Genomic DNA, 21,659 nt, shown 5'->3' on the forward strand with positions numbered 1-21,659 from the left:
CTGCCATAGCCCCAACATGTGGGTATGGGCTAGGAGTATGTATGTGTGGTTTTGTTGAGAAGTGTTTTATTGTTGCTGTAAAGAGTACCCAGAAATTTTTTGTTGCATGTATACAATAACAATAAAGTATATCTATCTATCTAACATCAGCCATTGAGGAATCAGCTGAGTTATTTTACCACAGCATCAGCCACTTGCTCCTTGATGATGCCCAGCCATTACCAGATTCAGATGTTGGTTCTGAGGTTGAGGATGACAGGAACATGAGCCTAAAGAGAGGGAGGAACACTGGTAGACAAATTGGCATTCATGTTCCCCAAGCCGCAGCATATTGCCAAGTTGTCTCCAGTAGTAATGATGAAGATGGATGAGATCGAGATGATAAAGGTCACTAATGTGGCTTATGCCAAATAGAGCAGAGGAGGAAACTGAAGGTGAGGCGGCACAACCCCAAGGAGGCAGACTTCAAGACAGTGTAGAGAGCAGCCATCCTATTCCATCACATTCTGCATTCGTGTTCCCCCCCGCCAGAACACTGCCATTGGCTAAGAGCGCCGATCAGGATTCGGTCAGCTGCTGGTTTAATGCTGGCCACGCGGTCGGCTTCTGATGGACAGACTGACATACATACAGCCCAAATGTCAGCCATTTTTGATCCTGACACTTGGTCCATGTGTACCCAGCTTAAGACAATGTCAATAACTTTCTTTTGTTTTGATAGGTATAGCTGGAATAATGGTGACATTGTTACACTGATTCTCCTTCCTTTTGCTGACATATGTCATTACATGTGCCCCCTTTTTCTAATTCCTATACATAATAAAGAAAAAGGTTCTCCATGCTCTAGGAAGGTCACTTATATATAATTAGGACACTGTAAAACAGAATAAGGGTTATTTAATAAGATGAGGAGCTGGAGTGCAGTAACCATAGCAACCAATTCATTATAGTTTTTTCTGCTCTGAACTACTGCATGCTAAACTTTGCATATGGGACTCAATTCACTAAAGCCTTGTACACACGCTTTGATTTTCAGTCGACAAAACTGCTAGTCTCATGTCGAAAGTGAAGAGGTTACTAACAATACGAGAATTTTCGTTTGACAGAATACAATGTCAGAAGTGACGTAATGTGTTGAATAGTTTTGTATGTATTCTTTCGTTTCTGAGCATGTGTAGTCTTGCTCTTATTATTTTGTTCGTACGAAAACCATACTACTAAAACGAAAATCAGACGTTGCATTCACATCCACCAAAAATTTTATAGTCTGCACATCCAGCTTTTGTGTGACGAAAAAGTGAAATCGGCTGTCGAAAGCACCGTACTAACGGTAAGATTTGCGGACGATCGGTCATCGTAACAATTGACGTCCGAAAATCTAAGCATGTGTACAAGCCCTGAGGGTTTAATGCCATGTGATTATTTGAGTTAAAATAACATCTATTTTGGAAGAAAATTAATAGCAATGAAATGGATATCCTTCAGAAGCCCAACATATGAGGAATGGCGGATACAGGTGAATGGTGTATTGTTAAAAGAATGGCAGGTATATAAGAATGGGGGTTTAACAAATTTGGTGAAATGTGGGGACCCTGGCTGTTGTTACCAGGATTGACACCAATTTTAGGACTAGCTAGAAGCATAATGAATGAATGAATGAAATACTTATATAGCGCACAATGCGAACTGAATCGCCTCTAGGCATAGGGGTAAAGAGATCATTTACCAGTTATAGAATAACTAAGGTATGATGACTCTAGAAAGAAGTAATGGTGAGGGGAGCTTATGGACGAATGGGGATGAGGGAGGGAAAGAGGAGGGGAAATTGGGGCTGGGGGCTTGTGTTTTTTTTTAATTGTTATTATTATTAATGGGTTTGGAATGTAATATGTTCTTCTTGTATGAATTCTGGAAATATGTTGTTTTTTTTTGTTGTTGTCCTTGTTTGTTTTGTTCTATGATGTATATGTGATGAAGAAAAATACTAATAAACAGATAGCAAAAAAATAACTCATGCAATATTTAACTCCTAAATATGCAATTCACAAAAAAACGCACATTAAATGCCGCATGAGTTAATGTTTTACAGTCAAATTTTAGGCCACTATATGTTTGTTTTATGTTCCCATTCACACAGCATGTCTAAAATCGGGTGCAAATAGTGTGTGTGTGTTATACGCCAATACTTCAATTTTAGCTGCCTTGGAGGGGACATGGAGGGGGGCGGGACAAGCGCAGTAGGATTACATATAGTGAGATTCTCCTGTTTACTTGGCGGCCTCTGTAATAGGAAGCCCCATCTGCTGGGCTGCCATTGGACCACTGTTCTGTCTCTCATAGGAGATTCTCACTGTATGTAATCTGTTGACGCTTGTCCTGCCCCCCTCCCTGTCCCCTCTAGGCTGCAGATGGGCATCGATCAGGCTGCACTGATGACAATGGTGAGGCTGCTGCACTGATGACAATGGTGAGGCTGCATTGATGGCACTTGTGAGGCAGCAGATGGGCACTGACCCTTATTTTGCGTCAAAGTTCCTTATTTACCATGTGACCACTGTGACCAATCACAAAAGGTCACATGACAGTTGTAAACAATAGATGGCTTCCTTTCATGCCATCCACTGTGTACAACTGTGTTGCTAGCTGTGAGTAGTCAGTGTGATCACATGGTACAGACAGGGCCAATCACAGTCCATCTGTACTAGGTGATTAGCTTTGACTAATTGAATCAAAACTAACTGATCACAGATGTGCAAATACGGGGCAATTTAGGAAACAGCAATCACAGGTCAATTGGCTTCATTATAAATCACACAAATAGGAAACATAAAGGGAATACAAAGACACTGAATTTCAAAAGAGCCAACTTCCCTAAACTACGAACCTTGCTAAAAGGCATGAATTTGGATAAAATCTTAGGAACAAAGAACAGGGAGGAGAGGTAGGTTAGCTTTAAGAGCATTATAAATAAGGGCATTAGCCAATGCATCCCATTTGGTAATACATTTAAAAGAGCGAATAAAAGTCCTGGATATCTTAAATCCAATGTAAAAATGCATATAAAAGCAAAGGAGAAGGCCTTCAAAAATTACAAGGTTGAGGGATCATCATCTGCATTCAGACTTTATAAAGAATGCAACAAGAAATGTAAGGGTGCAATTAGGGCGGCTAAGATAGAACACAAAAGACACATAGCGGAAGAGAGCAAACAAAATCCCAAGAAATTCTTTAAGTATGTAAACAGTAAAAATGGAGGACAGACCATATTGGCCCCATAAAGAATGAGGAAAGACATCTGGTTACTAAAGATGGGAGATGGTGAAGGTATTGAATTTATTCTTCTCCTCAGTGTTCACGAGGGAATCGGGGGCTGAAGTAACAAATACTGCAGTGTTTAGCCTTATAATTAGACTTGGGAAACTTAACATTAATAAATCACCGGACCAGGTGGTTTGCATCCGAGGGTACTTAGGGAACTCAGCCATTGTTCCTAATTTTTACTGAAGTCTACTATCTGGAATGGTACCAGATGATTGGAGAAAAGCCAATGTAGCACCAATATTTAAAAAGGGCCCAAAATACATCCCTGGAAATTACAGACCAGATAATCTAACATCAGTAGTATGCAAGCTCTTAGAGGGGATGATAAGGGACTATAAACAAGATTTTAGTAACGAGAACAATATCATTAGCAGTAATCAGCATGGATTCATGAAGAATCGGTCTTACCAAACCCATCTATTATCCTTCTATGAAGAGGTGAGTTGCCATCTAGATAAAGGAAGGCTCGTAGACATGGTGTATCTGGATTTTGCAAAAGCATTTGACAGAGTTCCCCATAAATGTTTACTGTACAAAATAAGGTCCATTGGAATGGACCATAGGTGTACATGGATTTAAAACCTGCTACAAGAGTGAGTTCAGAGGGTGGTGATAAATGGAAAATACTCAGAATGGTCAGAGGTGGGTAGTGGGGTACCCCAGGGTTCTGTGCTGGGACCAATCCTGTTTAATTTGTTCATAAATGACCTGGAGGATGGGGTAAACAGTTCAATCTCTGTATTTGCGGATGATACTAAGCTAAGCAGGGCAATAACTTCTCCGCAGGATGTGGAAACCTTGCAAAAAGATCTGAACAAATGAATGAGGTGGGCAACTACATGGCAAATGAGGTTTTATGTAGAAAAATTTAAAATAATGCACTTGGGTAGCAAAAATATGAATGCAATCTATACACTGGGGGAGAACCTCTGGGGGAATCTAGGATGGAAAAGGACCTGGGGGTCCTGGTAGATGACAGGCTCAGCAGTGGCATGCAATGCCAAGCTGCTGTTAACAAAGCAAACAGAATATTGGCATTAAAAAGGGGATCAACTCCAGAGATAAAACGATAATTCTCCTGCTGTACAAGACTTTGGTCCATCCTCACCTGGAGTATGCTGTCCAGTTCTGGGCACCAGTCCTTAGGAAGGATGTACTGGAAATGGAGCGAGTACAAAGAAGGGCAACTAAGCTAATAAAGAGTCTGGAGGATTTTAGTTATGAGGAAAGGTTGCGAGCACTGAACCTATTCTCTCTGGAGAAGAGACGCTTAAGAGGGGATATGATTTCAATTGATAAATACCGTAATGATGACCCCACAAAAGGGATAAAACTTTTCCACGGAAGTGAAGGCACGTGGGCACTCATGAAAAGGAGAAGAAAAGAGGTTTAACCTTAAACTGCGTAGAGCAGTGATGGCGAACCTTGGCACCCCAGATGTTTTGAAACTACATTTCCCATGATGCTCCACTACACTGCATAGTGCATAAGCATTATGGGAAATGTAGTTCCAAAACATCTGGGGTGCCAAGGTTCGCCATCACTGGCGTAGAGGATTCTTTACTGTAAGAGCAGCAAGGATGTGAAATTCCTTTCCACAGGAGGTGGTATCAGCGGGGAGCATTGATAGTTTAAAAAACTATTGCAACATACAGGCATATACAATGTAATACTGACATACAGTATCTCACAAAAGTGAGTACACCCTCAACATTTTTGTAAATATGTTATTATTTCTTTTCATATGATAGCGATAAAGAAATTACACTTTGCTACAATGTAAAGTAGTGAGTGCACGCCAGCGGTTTAGACATTAATGGGTGTGTGTTGAGTTATTTTGAAAGAACAGCAAATTTAAACTGTTATACAAGCTGTACACTCACTACTTTACATTGTAGCAAAGTGTCATTTCTTCAGTGTTGTCACATGAAAAGATATAATAAAATGTTTACAAAAATGTGAGGGGTGTACTCACTTTTGTGAGATACTGTATAATCACACACTTAGGGTCCTTTCACACGGGGCGGATCAGTTCTGATCCGCCCCGTGGATATCCATTTGCTCAGCGGGGATCACTCCGCCGATCCCCGCTGAGCAGGGAAATGACAGCTCCGTCTCTGCACACTGCGCAGGGACGGACCTGTCACAGCGCCGCTCTCCCCTATGGGAGATCGGATGACGACGGACCGCAGTGCCCGGCGTCACCCGATCCGATCCGCAGACGGATGGAAAAATAGCTTTTTCCTCCGTTACACTTTTTCGGATCGGAGCGGGTCGGATGTCAGTGGACATGTCACCGCTGACATCCGACGCTCCATAGAGCTCTATGGAGCACCCGTTCAGGTCCGCCTGAAAAACTGACAGGCGGGCCTGAACGGGACGTCAGTGTGAAAGAGGCCTTATGTCAGACTTGATGGGTTTGTGTCGTTTTTCAACCTCACCTACTATGTAACTATGTAACTGAATGAATCGGTTTCATCCAGTAAAATGCTTGCTTATAGCAATGTAATTCACTGCTATCGGCAATCAAAAAAAATAATCCTGATCACTTCCCCAGAGTAGTAAAGTGTTACTATGGTAACATTACTATGTGTGTAAAAAAAATATTTTTTTCAGGTATAACACAGATTGATTCAATGGTTTATATTAAACGGAGTGAGTATTTAGTGGGTAATCCATTCACTGGCTTAAATGTCTCAGGTGCTGCATTAGTAACATCTACCTATAATGCCACGTACACACGATCGGAATTCTCATTGGAAAAAGCTCTGATGGTTTTCCCGTCGGAATTCGGACGGAATTTCGCTCAAACTGTCTTGCCTACACACGGTCACGCCAAATTCCGATCACCAAGAACGCGGCGACGTACAACATGTATGACGGGACTAGAAAAAGGAAGTTCAATACCTAGTAGCCAATAGCTTCCTCCTAGTTGAATCTGAGCATGCGTGAGTTTTTGCGCGTCCGAATTGCATGCACACGATTGGAATTTCTGATCGAAAGTTTTTCCATCAGGAAAATTGAGAACATGCTATCAAATTTTTGCTGGCAGGAATTCGTTCATCTAATTTCCGTCTTTTTTCTGTCTTTTGCTGGCTGAAATTCTGATCGTGTGTACGTGGCATTAGAGTTCACATTCTGTGGATTTTTCACAGTACATAAAACATGTTATGAGAATCCATCAACGAATGTGACATACTCTCATATTGGCAGCGGATGGGTGGAGCTGGGACCTAACGCACACCCTCCCTATACAAGGTAAATATACAAGAAACAGCTTGACAGCTTGAATGCAGAGCAAAAGCATTATTTGTGGTGGACACTGTTAGATATTGTAGAAGAGATGATGACTGTAAAGTACAATAACTCATAGGAACCAATCAGTTAGCTTTTATCTGCTGTTAGAAGATATCATAAGTGATCATTGCTGATTTTTTTCTCTGGTTACCACGCTGTGCACTTTCATCTTTACTTTAACCTGAAAGAGACATTTTAACCAGTGAGCTGACACAGAAAAGTGCATTTCAGTACAAGGCGGTGAGTGCTTCCAAGCGTGGGTGTGTGAGGTGGTGTCCAGTTTGGTGAGGTGCTTAATGCATGCATATTAATGTGACATACAGGATTACAAGGCAGCTGTCTCAGATTCTGTGTGCGTGGGTACAAAGCACAGGGCGGGCTAACTTTTTTTTTTTCTTCATATTTCTATGTCTTCTCATTTCTTGATGAATTCTGATTGATTCATGTTCTTTCTTTGTTTCAACAGGTGGCCGGATGGGAAGCGAAAAAGAAAGAATAGCCAATGTATGGGAAAAAGCGGTATGTCAGGTATGTTCGGTGTAGCATGGTATGCTGCCTCTCTATTCACATCATGTAACCTAATGTAACCCTTCTGAACTAACCCCTACGTCATGTTCTGCTACTTGGATATGTATACTTCTGTAACTCCTCCTTCCTACCATATAAATGAACAAGTAACTCCTCCCTCCTACCAACAGTACACTGCTGTAATTTCTCCTTTAGAGCCCTGGTCATCCACCCTGTCATCAGGGCCCACTAACAGGCCAGGTTTGAAAAATAAGTGAAATACATCACAGGTGATATCATTTGCTGCTCAGTGATTGCAGTATTCCAGTCTGCATCTCCCCAAGGTAATACATAAAACCTGGCCTGTTAGTGGGCCCTGAGGACAGGGTTGATGACTACTGCTTTAGACCAGTGGTTCTCAACTCCTGTCCTCAGGGCCCACTAGCAGGCCATATTTGCAAGATAACTGAAATACATCACATGTGATATCATTTGCTGCTCAGTGATTGCAGTATTCTAGTCTGCATCTTCCCAAGGTAATACATAAAACCTGGCCTGTTGTTGGGACCTGAGGACATGGTTGATGACCACTGCTTTAGACTATTTACTACACCTTGTAAGCTGGCTTTACACTATATAGTGAAATTTTACAATCTCTGTACAATCCTAGATTTACCAAAACGATGTCATAGGAGGAAAAACCTAAACAAACCATTAACCCCCCTAGCGGTGATCCCGAGTCTGGCTCAGGTTGGGATTTTAGTTCCACGAACGGTAACCCCGAGCCAGACTCGGGATCGCATCGCTGGATACAGGGAGAGTTACTTACCTTGTCCCCTGGATCCAGCGATGTCCTCCGCGCTGTGTGAGAGAGCTGTCCTCCGCTCGATTCACAGTGCCGAATGCCACCGAGCTCCGTTCCCTGCGACGTTACGGCGCGCGGGAGAGGAGATCGGCGGCAAATTCAAAAAAGTAAAAAGACACAAAACACACACAGTACTGTAATCTTACAGATTACAGTACTGTATAAAAAAATTACACACCCCCTTTGTCCCTAGTGGTCTGTCCAGTGCCCTGCATGCACTTTTATATTATAAATACAGTTTTTTCTGCCTGAAATTTGGAGATTGTCCATAGCAACCAAAAAGTGTCCCTTTTTCAGTGTTTTAGGATTTGATTACATTATTGAATAATTTTTATTATTATTTATTATATTATAAACTTTATCATACCCGGGATGTCTGCTAGACTCTGGTTTGGACAGATTTAAGAGAGTTATTCCTAAGAATTACAGGACTACAATATAAAATGCCAAATTTCCATGCAAAATAATTGTACCGCTTTCAGCACCTAAAACCAGAACTAATCATACCGCCAGGGAGGTTAAGTTAGTATAATTGATAATAGATCTAAAGGAGTTTGTTCTGGGAATGGTGGCAGTGCTGAGGGAGTGAACCTCCTGTGGTCAGTGTGTAGCGGTGAAGCTGCTCAGCTGGTACAGGACCCGGATAATTGCGGAGAAGCTAGCCATACATGGATCTTTTTTTTTTTTCCATTCAGCCTGCTGGTTGATTTGATTCGAGGTGCAGCCTACCTGCAACACTGATCAAGCAAAAAAATTACTGGGGCAATTGAGCAGAGGTCCAAAAGGTAAATCGACCTCTGTCCAACCATAGTGGCCACACATTGATCGAAATTTGGTCAGTCCCCACTTAACTGACCAAATTTCCATCCATGAATGGCCCACCTTTAGTGTGCAATAAAGATCATACCTGGAATTCAGCTTTAACCATAAAACTGATCCAAAGACCAAATCACCTAAACATTAACCCAATTCCTAAAACTGAATTAACCCCTCTGTATTCGGTCCTGTGCTTAGTGGTGTAGACTAGAACTCTTCCTACTGCAAATTAATACATCCTATAATTCTACCAATCAAATACCATAATGCCTCTTCTATTTTATCAAACAAAAAAAAAAATACCATACGACTCCTACTCTTCCAATAAAAATACTGTTTACAACACCCAAAACTTTACTCCTATTCTCAGGTTTCCTAGTTTATCCAATCCATTTTGGATTCCTGAATACAAGCTAGAGATGCTAATGCCTGTAGGGTCCAGGTTTCCATGCTATCACTCTAGAACAGCCCACTTTGTTTTCTGTTTCTTCTTAGCGATAGTGATGGGTAAATAATATTCTTTGGCTGTTCGGAGACTCCCTTCCTAAGAACTTAAATTAAAATCACTTTTATTACAACTGGTATTTTACCTCGAACTAGCTATTTATGTTGTCATTTTAAAGCTGCAACTTTAAAGTTGAACTGCGAGCTGCACAGATATTGTCTAAAAACAAATGTTATGTGTATTCTTACTTGAATCTTTATATCAGTTGTGTATTTCTTCAAGATCTGAACAGTAATCCTATCTAAACCAATTTCTGCACTATGCCTATATAGACCTGTCAGTGCTGCTCTCTTCTAGTGCAGGGTGACTGGTCTTGTATCCGCCCCCTCTGTAGTTTCCTGCAGGTAGCCTGTAGTGGGCAGGCCTACTGGGCCCCTCCCACAGCTCTGCTCCTCGCACAAGCTATGTACACCACAGCAATGTCACTGCTGTCTTTGCAATTTACAACATAATGCGTGGGGTTGCAAAGGCATTTGCTGCACACAAAGTGGATTCATATCCTTTATAGCTTATGAGGGTTATATTTAAATTAGAGTTTTTTATGCCTGACATTCAGCTTTAAGATCTTATAGCTGTAAAGCCCAGCTCGAACTTCAGTGTTTTAATTAGTTTTGTTTAGATGGGGAAGGGGGTTAGAGCCCTGGAGGTTATTAAAAGGTCTGTTGACTCCATTCATAGCAGCCACAGTTACAGGTCCTATGAATGGAGGAGGTGGGCATATTTGGACACATTTGATGAGTGCCGGCCACAGCTCCATTGGCTCCAGTAACTTCTACCAAACTGGAACATTACGGTGGGGGTGGGGGGGAAATCAGAGGAGAATTTCTACTAAAGGAAGAGACAGCAGCACAAGGGATATATGACATCAATCACAAGTAATGTCCCTTGTGATGATTTTATTTTGTTTTTGTTTTTTTAGTAAACTTAGGTTTTAATAAACCCCATGGGCTTAGTGATTCTGTGATGTAATATTCTAGGCACTACAGCTACAAGTCAGCCATAAAATATAAGACTCTAGTCTGTGTATTGATCTGGCATCTCTGCCTTTATATGCTGCCATTCATATCACATCAATAAGGTGTCACTTTATGGGTCATTTTCCAATGAGTTATGTTGATGGTGCATACTGTAGCTGGAGTGTTTTTTGCTTCCTCCTATATTATACCATAATATACATTGTAACCCCAAGGCCAGGCCTCCCTCCCACACTCTTACCCTCCATATAAAAAGCTGGCCGTCTCACCCCATGCCGCACCCCCCCTTCCCCTCCTTTCTGCCATCTCTGCTCTGTCCAGACAGGATCTCAAAGTTATAAAACATAATTACTTCGGAAATGGGGAGAGAGAGAGATACTCAGAAGGGAGAGACTCTCAGTAATTACTTACAACACAATGAACAGGCTTTTTGTGCCGCTTGTTTGCATGCGTTGTTCTGGTGTTTGTCGGGCTGGCTGTGTGTATTCTGTTTTACCCTGTGCGTCTAGTCTGCTTTGCAGTGAGGCTCTTATTGTGTCTTTTAGATTTGTTGTCTTATTTATTTATAACAGTTTTTAACACTTTGCATGTATGTTCCTATAGAGAGCTGGCCATGGACTGCCTAATTTTTTTGGCCCATACAAATTGAAGAGCAACAAGTCAAGTCAGTTAAAAAAAAAAAAAAAAAGCAGCTAAAATGATCAAATGACTTCTAACACTCAGATAGTTGACCCTGTTTGTGATTAGAATTTTTAGGACACAACTCTTCTTGCTTTGGAAGGAGTGGGGAAGGTGTAGCTTTTGTGAGCTTTTTATTTTTGTAACTTTTGGGATGGTGTTCCCCCCCTCTTCCAGTGTGCTCAGAAAGTACTACAATCTCTGCTAGGGAAGTACATGCATCAATAAAACCTTTTTTAGTTTTATTGGGAAGGATTAGGTTTTTATTGCTGCATGCCCAGTGGAGAAATCTTATTTCCTGTATGGTTCCAGAAAGGGAAGTGATGAGAAATCCCCCCACCCCCCCCCCCCCCCCCCCACTGGGAAACTGACACCAATACACTTACACAGAAGTTGTAATAACTCTTCTCCACTCTGACCATAAAGAAAAATTTGACTAGAGTTTAGCCTAGATTTATTATTAGCAATAGCGTGCCCATGTCTGTCAGTGTAATGTGCAAGATCATGGTTAAAGGGGTCTTCCATTAGGCTGGATTCACACCTATGCATTTTTAGTGCTTTTTGCATTTTGCAGATGTGGACTACAGTCAGTTGACCATGGTTTCCTAAGGAACACGTTCTGTAGTGCAAATCTGCAAAATGCAAAAAGCACTAAAAAGAAAAGTGTAGATAGAGGCCATGTTTTAATTTGGTCTGGGACTCCATTAGAGTCCTGCTGACGTTGTTTTACCAGACAGGAAGTAAAGGGAAGTCTCCAACAGCAGCACAGATGTGAATTAAATTATTTTCTTTTGACTCCATTCACACTTCTACAATGCCACAGTCGTGCGATTTTCATTGCGAACTGACGATGCAACTTTGGATGAGTGTGACTTAGATTCAACTTTGACTGTTGCACAATTGTCGCATTGATATCATTAAGATATAACTTTTGAGAGTTTACATTGCAGTCTATGGCATTCAAATTGCATGAAAGTGTCAAAATAGTGCAAGAATCTTTTCTAAATCACATAGATTTAAATGGCTGCCATTGAAAAACATGGGTTGCGAATTGTCATGTGACTGTATCCATAGTAGCATGACAAGTTTCAGAAGTGTGAAAGGATCCTTAGTAAAGTAGGTAAAAGCTTGAATCCCTGTTAGATATCTGTGTCACTGTTGCAAATCTTCCCTAACCTCCTGTCTGGTGAAAGTGTTTTAGTAGGACAGGAAGTGAGGGTTAGGCTGGGTTCACATTTATGCGGTGTGGAACGCTGCATGTTATTCGGATAGAAATTGCACTGCATTCCTATTTAAATCACATGAGATTCTTTGCAAGGAGATTTGAGCCCATTCATTATGTATGGGCTCAATTTGCGCTGCACCACACAAAAAAGGTGCAGGCATTTTTTTGCTGCACTGGAATCATCACGGAAGTAAGATTGCATGGGTGTTTACATCCATGTGATGCAATTTCTGCAATCGCACTGCGTTTTGCAATCTGTTTTCAGGTGTCATTAACTTAAAACGGAGCTCTAGGCTTCTTCAGAAAAATATAAAGTCGGCAGCTGCAAATACTGTAGCTGCTTAATACAAGGACACTTACTGTCCACTGACAGCGGTGTCCTCATCTAAGCCGATTTTTCCACCTCAGGTAAGGAAACCCACCTTGCGGCTTCATAACCAGTTCCCTACTGCGCATGCAAGAAGCACTGTGCTCTTTGTGAATGGCCTGGCAGCGGAGAGGGATGGGGGGGGGGGGGGGCAGACGAACGTCTGGATGAGTTTGCCACAGCAAAGTCAGCCGGAAGTGAAAGCAGGTCTTGTCATAACCAGGTACCCACACGGTGCGGCACCAACCCCCCTCCTAAAGGTGCCAATTGTGGCAGCCTTTTTGGGTGGAGTTCTGCTTTAACATTGACACCAGTGGCAGATTATATGAACGGAGTGCGTTTTTAGTGCATTGTGGGAATACTCAGGATTCGCCTAAAACTTTTTAACGGAGCTCCGGAAAGTAATAAAAGCCTAACAGGAGCTCTAATCCTTCCCCACTCTACCTAAAGCTTTGAAGTTCACTGTAGAGAAGATGAGGTTAATATCAGGAGATCACAGACCTTTCATCTACATTATGTATATATAAAGGTCAATAAAAAACATTGAGGAATCATGTTGCAGATATGGCCTTTTTGATTTTTGAATGGTATTAAAGTGTTGGTAAACTCTCAAAAAAAACAAAAAGAAAACCTGTAAGACAAAGGCATAATGAGCTAGTATGCATAATTTCTTCAATGCGCATGTGCTGTTGATGTTGGCACATGCGGATACAATAAATATCTCCTAAATGGTGCAAGTTTAGGAGATATTCACGGTACCTACAGGTAAGCCTTATTATAGGCTTACCTGTAGGTAAAAGTGGTAGTACAGGGTTTACAGCTACTTTAATAATGTATGGAAAGGGGGAACAAATGCAGTGCACACAACAGGGAACGGAATGTATGTATAAGAACATGCATTGCTCCATGAATGGTCCCTGAGCAGAGGCGGATCATTCAGATGCAATAGAATATTGCTGTATTGGCTGTAGATGTTAGCAAATCTTTGCAGCAATTATTCTTGATTCACATAGTTCACGTAAATGATCTAAACTATTCTCTCTTTAATCTCTTTATGTTCCAAAGTTAATAGTGCTAATGCATGCAGGATTTATGTGTTAATGTTATCACTGACCAGAAATGAGCCCCCCTCCTCTCCACCCTTGTCTAGCTATAAGGATGTTCTCAAAACTTGTTGGCGAGCAGGCCTGAATCATGACTTTACAGAGACCTGTGCTGCCCCCTTCGTGGGAGTTTTGGACAGCTTCTAAAGCTAGGTTCACATATGCGTGGTTTCGTGCACTGCGTTTGTGCTGGCACAGCAGCCCGCTCATTTGAATAGGCTGCTGTACCTGCAGGTAACAAATGGAAAAGATCCCTGGACCTTATTTAAATGCCCCATGCAATTTCCCACACCTGAAAACATGCTGCATTTTCAGATGCATGGGGGTGCCATTAAGAATTATTGGCATCCCCGTGCGTCAGCTAAATAGCACTGCTTTTGCCTGGTATGAGAATACATGCAATGTACATGTATTCCCACTCCTGCATACATGTGAACTTAGCCTTATAAGCATAAATATTTAATACATAAACAAAACTTTTTTTGATAGTTCTGTGTGAACACTTACAGACCAGTAGGGATGGGTGAACGGTTCGGCCTGAGCATAAGTTCGGGCTGAACTGTTCTGCAGAACACCGAACAATATGCAGTGTTCGGGGCAAATTTGAAAGCCTCCGGAACACCGTTAAAGTCTATGGGACATTAACCTCAAAAATCGAAAGTGTTAATTTTAAAGGCTTCTATGCAACTTATTGTCATAAAAAGTGTTTGGGGACCCGGGTCCTGCCCCAGGAGAAATGTATCAATGCAAAAAAAGTTTTAAAAATGGCTGTTTTTTCGGGAGCAGTGATTTTAATAATGCTTAACGTGAAACAATAAAAGTGAAATATTCCTTTTAAATTTTGTACCTGGGGGGTGTCTATAGTTTGCCGGTCGTCGGCGGAGCGAGAGAAGATGATGAATGGACTTCATGGGACATTTTTATTTTTTAATAAAGGACTTGTCCCAAGTTGTGTCTTGTCTTTTGTACCACTTTTTTTGTGAAAGCCCCCCCCCCCCCTTGCCCGGGGAACTGTGATCGACAGATCACCCGTCCAATCTGGAAGGGTAATCGGTCTATCACAGTTCCCCGGACAAGGGGGAGGGGCTGTATGCAACGGCGCGCAACGGGGGAACACACAGCTATTGAAATTAAAGCTGTGATGTTCCCGGCGCTCTATTGAACCAGACGGCGGAGGCGGCTCTCCTCTCTCTTCGCTGCATCACTGGCTGCACGGGGGACAAACACACTGGCTGCACAGGGGACAAACACACTGGCTGCACAGGGGACAAACACACTGGCTGCACAGGGGACAAACACACTGGCTGCACAGGGGACAAACACACTGGCTGCACGGGGGACAAACACACTGGCTGCACGGGGGACAAACACACTGGCTGCACGGGGGACAAACACACTGGCTGCACGGGGGACAAACACACTGGCTGCACGGGGGACAAACACACTGGCTGCACGGGGGACAAACACACTGGCTGCACGGGGGACAAACACACTGGCTGCACAGGGGACAAACACACTGGCTGCATAGGGGACAAACACACTGGCTGCACAGGGGACAAACATACTGGCTGCACAGTGGCGCTCTACTGAGCCAGGCAGCGGAGGCGGCTCTCCTGCGTTATAGATCTCCCATGATGGGCGGCACCAGGGGCGGGGGCGGAGCTCCGCCCCGCCCCATTTTCGGCTCAATTATCGGCCGTTTTTTCCTTTCGGCAAATTGCCGAAAAGGGCATTTTCGGCCGATATGTTTTGGCGGCTGAAATTTCGGTGCATCCCTAATTGATACGTGTCTTCTGAGGCAGGACCCAGGTCCCCAAACCCTTGTTTTGCCAATAACTTGCATATAAGCCTTTAAAATTAGCACTTTTGATTATTCATGTTCGGGTCCCATAGACTTAAATGGTGTTCGTGTGCTCTGCCAAATGTTTTGCATGTTCGGTATGTTCTGGTGCAAACCGAACCGGAGGGTGTTCGGCCCATCCCTACAGCCCAGCAATTCAGGCCCCTTTCAGATGGGTGGACTCCACCAGCAGTTCAGAAACGTGGATCTATAGCATAGATATAACATTTCCCAGCAAGTAGTCCAAAATGGGTAAAATATGAAAGACTACAAAAATGTCTTAGTGGAAATATTGGCTCTTAAAAACACATTTTCAGTGCCCAAACAACTAGATAGCAATTTTCACTTGCCAGAAAATCATAACTGTCTTTATCTGGTGCTCTGTGGTTGCTGAACTTTGTATTTGTATCAGTCAAAAGATCTGGCTGGCTGTGATCAATGTAACAATGTCTGGTTGATGGTGGAATTTAATGTGCGCTGTGGGACCTTGCCCCTGTCCCTACAGACTGTTTCTTTATAAATGGCATAATTAAGATTATGTCCCCTCTTTTCACCCGGTGACATAGGTGACAGTTCGGTGTCTCTGCTCTCTGCAGGGTACATCCCAAGCTACCTGGACAAAGATGAGCCATGCGTGGTGTGCAGTGATAAGGCCACAGGATACCACTACCGATGTATTACCTGTGAGGGCTGCAAGGTAAGTCTGATGCTAAAGGGACACCATCCCTCATTTTATTACAACCTATTTAGCAAATCTGTTGTCCTTGTTAAAGAACGAGTGCAGTTTGGAAACATTTTATCTCCTTTATTCTATCCAAGCAAGTTCTCTGACAAAATCTTTTACTTTTACTTTCGCTTGTCCTTGTTTAGACCATGGATTTCTTGCTAGTTTTATTTATTCTGCTGCCTTATAAAGTTGTGTTCCACCAAAGCTCTCCACATACTATGGTACCATAGAAAGGCATACCTGATAACCCTTTATTGGTGCATGGCTCCATGGCCAACTTATGATTCGTTAAACCAAAAAAGAATCACTAGGCAAGCCTGTGAAACAGACTGCGCTCACCCACAAGGATACGGCAATGGGGGTGCTGCATTCATGGCACTTGTGAGGCTGCAGATGGGCACTGACCCTTATTTTGCTTCACAGTTCTTTATTAAAAATGTTTGTTTTTTTCCAGAAACTTCCCTCTTAAAGTGAAGATGCACGTGTTATACTCTAATAAATATGGTATATCCAAATAACACGCCCAAGCTCATCTCTTTACTCACACACAGCCACAAAGGCAAGAGAATTCTTATTGTGCAGTGTATTAGTGCTCGAACGAACACACTTAGACCAAATTTTAATGGTTCAAAGAATGTCAGGCGAATTGGTCAGCCTTCACACATGTTCACTTCACCAAATCTGGCACTTTTTGAAAAAAGTTTGGACACCCCTGCTCTAACTATTCTTGAATATTTTTTGCAGTGGGTGCATTATCCTGCTGAAAGAGACCACTGCTATCAGGGTATACCATTTTCCATTTAGGTAGGTGGTATGTATCAAGTAATATCCACATGAATGGCAGTACCCAAGGTTTCCCAGCAGGACATTGCCCAAAGCATCACACTGTCTCAGCTGGCTTGCCTTCTTTCCATACTGCATTCTGGTGCCACCTCTTCGCCAGGTAAGTGAAGCACATGCAACCAGCCATCCACATGATGATGTAAAAGAAAATTTTATTCATCAGACCAGGCCCCTTTCTTCCATTGCTTCGTGGCTCAGTTCTGATGTTCACATGCCCATTGTAGGCACTTTTAGCTGTGGACACAGGTCAGCATGGACACCCTAACCAGACTGCAGCTATGCAGCCCCATACACAACAAACTGCAGTGCCCATATTTTCTGCTTTCAAGACATCAACTTCAGGGGCAACATGTTTACTTTCTGCCTCCTTAATCCCACAGACTTTCAGATGCCATTGTAACGAGATAATTAATGTTATTGAGTTTATCTGTCAGTAATCATAAGGTTATGGCTGATTGGTGCATATATGTGTATATATATATATATATAATAATTACATTTACTTTTCTTCTTAGCCTTGAATTGGGGAGCACAAACCAGTTGTGTCTGTAGAGCTCACCCTAGCATGTCACACTGTTTTCTTTTTGAAGCAGTTATCTTTCCCAAGCATACTATGGCTTGCCACAGGTGGTTACACAATGCTTATGTAATGTTTTTTATGGTAGTTGGTCTATGCCTATCTATAGTTGCAAAGCTCTATATATCTGTGTATCACCACTGGCCTGCTGTATCCCCAGATAACTGCTAACTTGTTCTTCTACCCAAGTTTAATAATAATTGTTTCTTCAGCTTGTATTTATTACTTGTCCTAATTTCACATCTCTTTATTAAACACACCCATTACACATTTACAGTGATGGAGGAAAATGTAAGTGAACCCAGAAAATAATTACTTCAACAAAAGCTAACTGGAGTCAGTAGTTTGCACACCTGGAGTCCAACTAATGGAACTTGTTTGGAGGTGTGGTTTAGAGTTACTTTAATTTATAAAAGATACTCAAATATTTTAGAATTGCTGTTCATAGGAAGCATCAGCTGAACCATGCCTTGCAAAAAAAAGGAGCTCTCTAAAAACATATGATCAATAGTAGTTGATCTAAATAGGGCTAGAAAGGGATACAAAGCAATCTCAAAGTGTTTAGGCATCCATCAGTCAACTGCTAGATAAACTGTCTTTAAATAAAGACAGTTTAGTACCCAGCCAAGATGACTCGCAAGGCACAACGTAGAATCTTCAGTGAGGTAAAGAAAAACCCACGAATAACAGCTAAAGGCTTGAAGACATCACTGGAACTGGCAAACATCCATGTTCATGAGTCTATCATACGTAAGTCTTTGAACAGGCAGGGTGTTACTGGTGACCAACCTCTTCAAGGCCACTAAGCAGACTATTGCTCGAGCCTGGAAAACATACCTTCTCTTGTTCGATGAAGTGAAGCAGCAGGTACTTGGAACGCTTGTTAGTGAGAAACTAACGGCAATTCTCACAGACATGCACAATAATGTTTTGCGAATCTGGCAACCCTGGATTGACCAATTTCCTACGTGGTTTTTGGAATTGTGGATATTGCCCGGGCTTGCTCATAATGCTGCTTGTGGGCCCCCCCCCCCCCCCCCCCCAATCTCTCTTTTTCTAGCTAGTGACCTCTTTGGCACAATCTACCACCATTGACCAGACCACCACATTATGTTATCTATTTTTGCGACCCGAGAGCTAAATTTATGTGCAAGTCTAACTTTATATGTCATATGACCTGGTTCTCTTGGAGACTCCACCAAGCTCTGGCCTTGTTTTTCAACTCCATGTATTGCCATCTGGTCATCCCTGGGTGTTTTATTTTGGTTTTGGTTCACAACCTTCAGGAAACTAAAGTCCACTTCCACTGAGGTACATTTGAATCTGAAGTTCCTAAACCTCATTTCCCTTGCAGAGTGTAGCTTTTCGGGACTTTTTTGTTCGCGCAAGGCCTATCTGACTGACATGTGGATGGCCTGATTCATTGTTACTACCAGTTTATGACCCTGATTTCTTTTTTCTGGTAAAAAAAAAAGTCTTTCAATAAAAACATTGTAAATGAACAGGCATGAACACCACAAAGGAAGCCACTGCTCTCAAAAAAAAACCAGTGCTGCATGCCTGGTTTTTGCCAAAAACTAAAACGCTACTGAGAAAATGTTTTGTGGACAGATAAAACAAAAGCTGGATTGTTCGGGAATAATACTTAGCACTGACTATGCCGCAAAAAGGGCATAGTTTACTAGCATCAAAACATCATACCAATTGGTGAAGAATGGTGGGGGGGGACATCATGATTTGGGCTTGCTTCCCTGCCCCAGAACCTGGACCACCTGCCATTATCGAGGGGAAAATGAATTCCCAAGTTTACCAAAATATCCTACAGGATAATGTCAGGGTGGCTGTCCGCCAGCTGAAGATTAGTAAAATTTGGATGATGCAGCAGGACAATGACCCTAGAGATTGAACTAATCCACCACAGCCCAGACCTTTAACCCCAGAAAGATGCTGTGGCATCACCTCAAGAGGGTCGTTCACACCACACATCTACAAATGGGTCTGAGCTGAAGAAGCTTTGTAAAGGTGAATGGTCAAATATTCCTTCTGAACTTTGTGCCAGTTTGATCCAGAGCTTCTGAAAGCTTTTTCTTGAAGTCAGTAATGCCAAAGGAGGTTGAACCAGTTATTAACTCCAAGGGTTCACATCATTTTTCCACTAGCACTGTGGATGTTTAATGGGTGTGTTTTCGATAGACATGAGAAATTAGAAATGTTTGTGTGTAATCAACGTAATGGTTTGTGTCTATTGTAAGTTAGATGACGATCAGATCACATTTTATGGAAAATCACTGCAGAAAATCAGTTAATTCCATGGGGTTCACATACCTTTTCTTTCTATTGTACATATTAGGTTCCTTTGAGATCAAAGGAGAGAATATCAATATATTGTCTGCCTCCTGTTTAGTCCTTTGCAGAGTGACCATCTGGAAAACAGTGGTGCACTCTTATTTCTATTGCTTTGTGTCTGCTGAAGTGAAGTATTGTCCCAGAGGGAAGAGTAGAATGAAGATCAGACGCTAAGCAGACACTATGACAGATATATTTGTTGTACAGCTCTTATCAATTTGCATATGCAGACAAGGGAAAGTGACCTCTGCAGTTTTCATGATATAGTTAATATTAAATAAATACAAAAATATATCATCGCTTTAAAGGTGCCTGAGAATCCTTGAGGCTCCAGCTACCATTTAATGCAAGTTCAGAATTGAATCAAAAGCTACCGTTAACAGTGCAGAAACTTTTTTTTCCATTTAACACATGGAGCACAATAAAATAAACATTCCACAAAAAAATAGTTGTTAAACTTCTTACCCCAGCACTTGTGGATTCCCTATACAAGGGAGAGACTCTCGTACACATTGCTGGATCGAGATTTGGCTCAGGTAAGTATTGAGGGGGCTGCTACACAGAGATAGATTTTTACCTTCATGCATAGAATGCATGAAGGTAAAACAAACCTTCAGCCTTTACAAATACTTCTTCTTATAATAAACTGCAATAAGGCAGGCTATTATCGCAGAAGAGACATGCAGTGTCTCTTATGTGATAACAAAACATCTACCTGCTTTTTCACAATCTTCTACGGCATGTGAACTGAGTTGCAGATGCTCAGCTTAGAGTGCTGACACTGTTCTTGTTGCGGGATAATGGACTCTTGTGCATGTGCAGAGGTTTTTCATCCCAAGCTGGCCAGTTGATATGGCCAAAGACCAGCACCAGGGAAGAGGATTCTGGTGTTGGCGAGGGACCCAGACACTTACCAAGGAAGAAGGTTTCATGACTTTTGTTCCACTTTAAAGTGGTTGTTTGGCAGGTTTTTTATCTTAAAGCATTCTATGCCCATCCCGATCCAGCAATGTCACACGAGAGACTCGGCTGCCTTGATCTACCTCCGCAGCGAAGAGCCATTGGCGCTCACTGCTGTCAAAGTTGGTGAATCAGTCAAAAATGGAAACGCATAGCTGCGGCTTGGCCCAGGTGCCCCCTTAGAAAGCTGCACTCAACAGGAGGGAGGGGCCAGAGCGCTGATGAAGGACCAAAGAAAAGAAGGATCTGGGCTGCACTATGAAAAAAATACTACACAAAGAAGGGAAGTATAACATGTTTGTTGTTTTTAACAAAAAAAAAAACCTTTAGTATCACTTTAAAGTGGTTATAAACCCATTACAAACACTTTAACCTACAGGTAAGCCTAGATTAAGGCTTATCTGTAGGTGCAAGAAATATCTCCCAAACCTAAAACATTTAGGAGATATTTGCAGGAATAGCAGCACCGATGCGCCGTAGACATTAGGCGCACTGAGCATGCCGTTTCTAATGGCGATCATGCCGTTAGTGGCGGCACCAATGCGCAGGAGTGACATCATCGCTGCTCCGGCCAGTCACAGCGCTGGAGCAGCGATACCCGGAAGGCACGTTGAGTCAACATGTCAGTGATGGAGGAGGTGAACGAGGGTTGCTTCGGTGGCTTCGATCACAGGTAAGGAATTCATAATGAGCCAGTATGCTATGCAT

General features: G+C 42.2%; 1 protein-coding gene across 3 annotated transcripts in view; it reads left to right on the forward strand.

The window, feature by feature from the left end:
- The window catches only part of THRA (thyroid hormone receptor alpha), a 346,141-nt gene that overhangs the window by 268,133 nt on the left and 56,349 nt on the right, over positions 1–21,659 (forward strand). Inside the window, exons 4-5 of one of the 3 annotated variants that reach the window (XM_077459824.1) lie at positions 7,085–7,146; positions 16,065–16,195. In XM_077459824.1, the coding sequence (XP_077315950.1) occupies positions 7,085–7,146; positions 16,065–16,195 (193 nt within the window). The remainder of the gene's footprint in view (positions 1–7,084; positions 7,147–16,064; positions 16,196–21,659) is intronic. The other 2 variants (XM_077459826.1, XM_077459825.1) reach the window with 2 other exon arrangements.

This window comes from Lithobates pipiens, unplaced genomic scaffold, assembly GCF_037356315.1.
Source record: "Lithobates pipiens isolate NorthernLeopardFrog02 unplaced genomic scaffold, aLitPip1_a1.2 Scaffold_28, whole genome shotgun sequence".
NCBI classification, from domain to species: domain Eukaryota; kingdom Metazoa; phylum Chordata; class Amphibia; order Anura; family Ranidae; genus Lithobates; species Lithobates pipiens.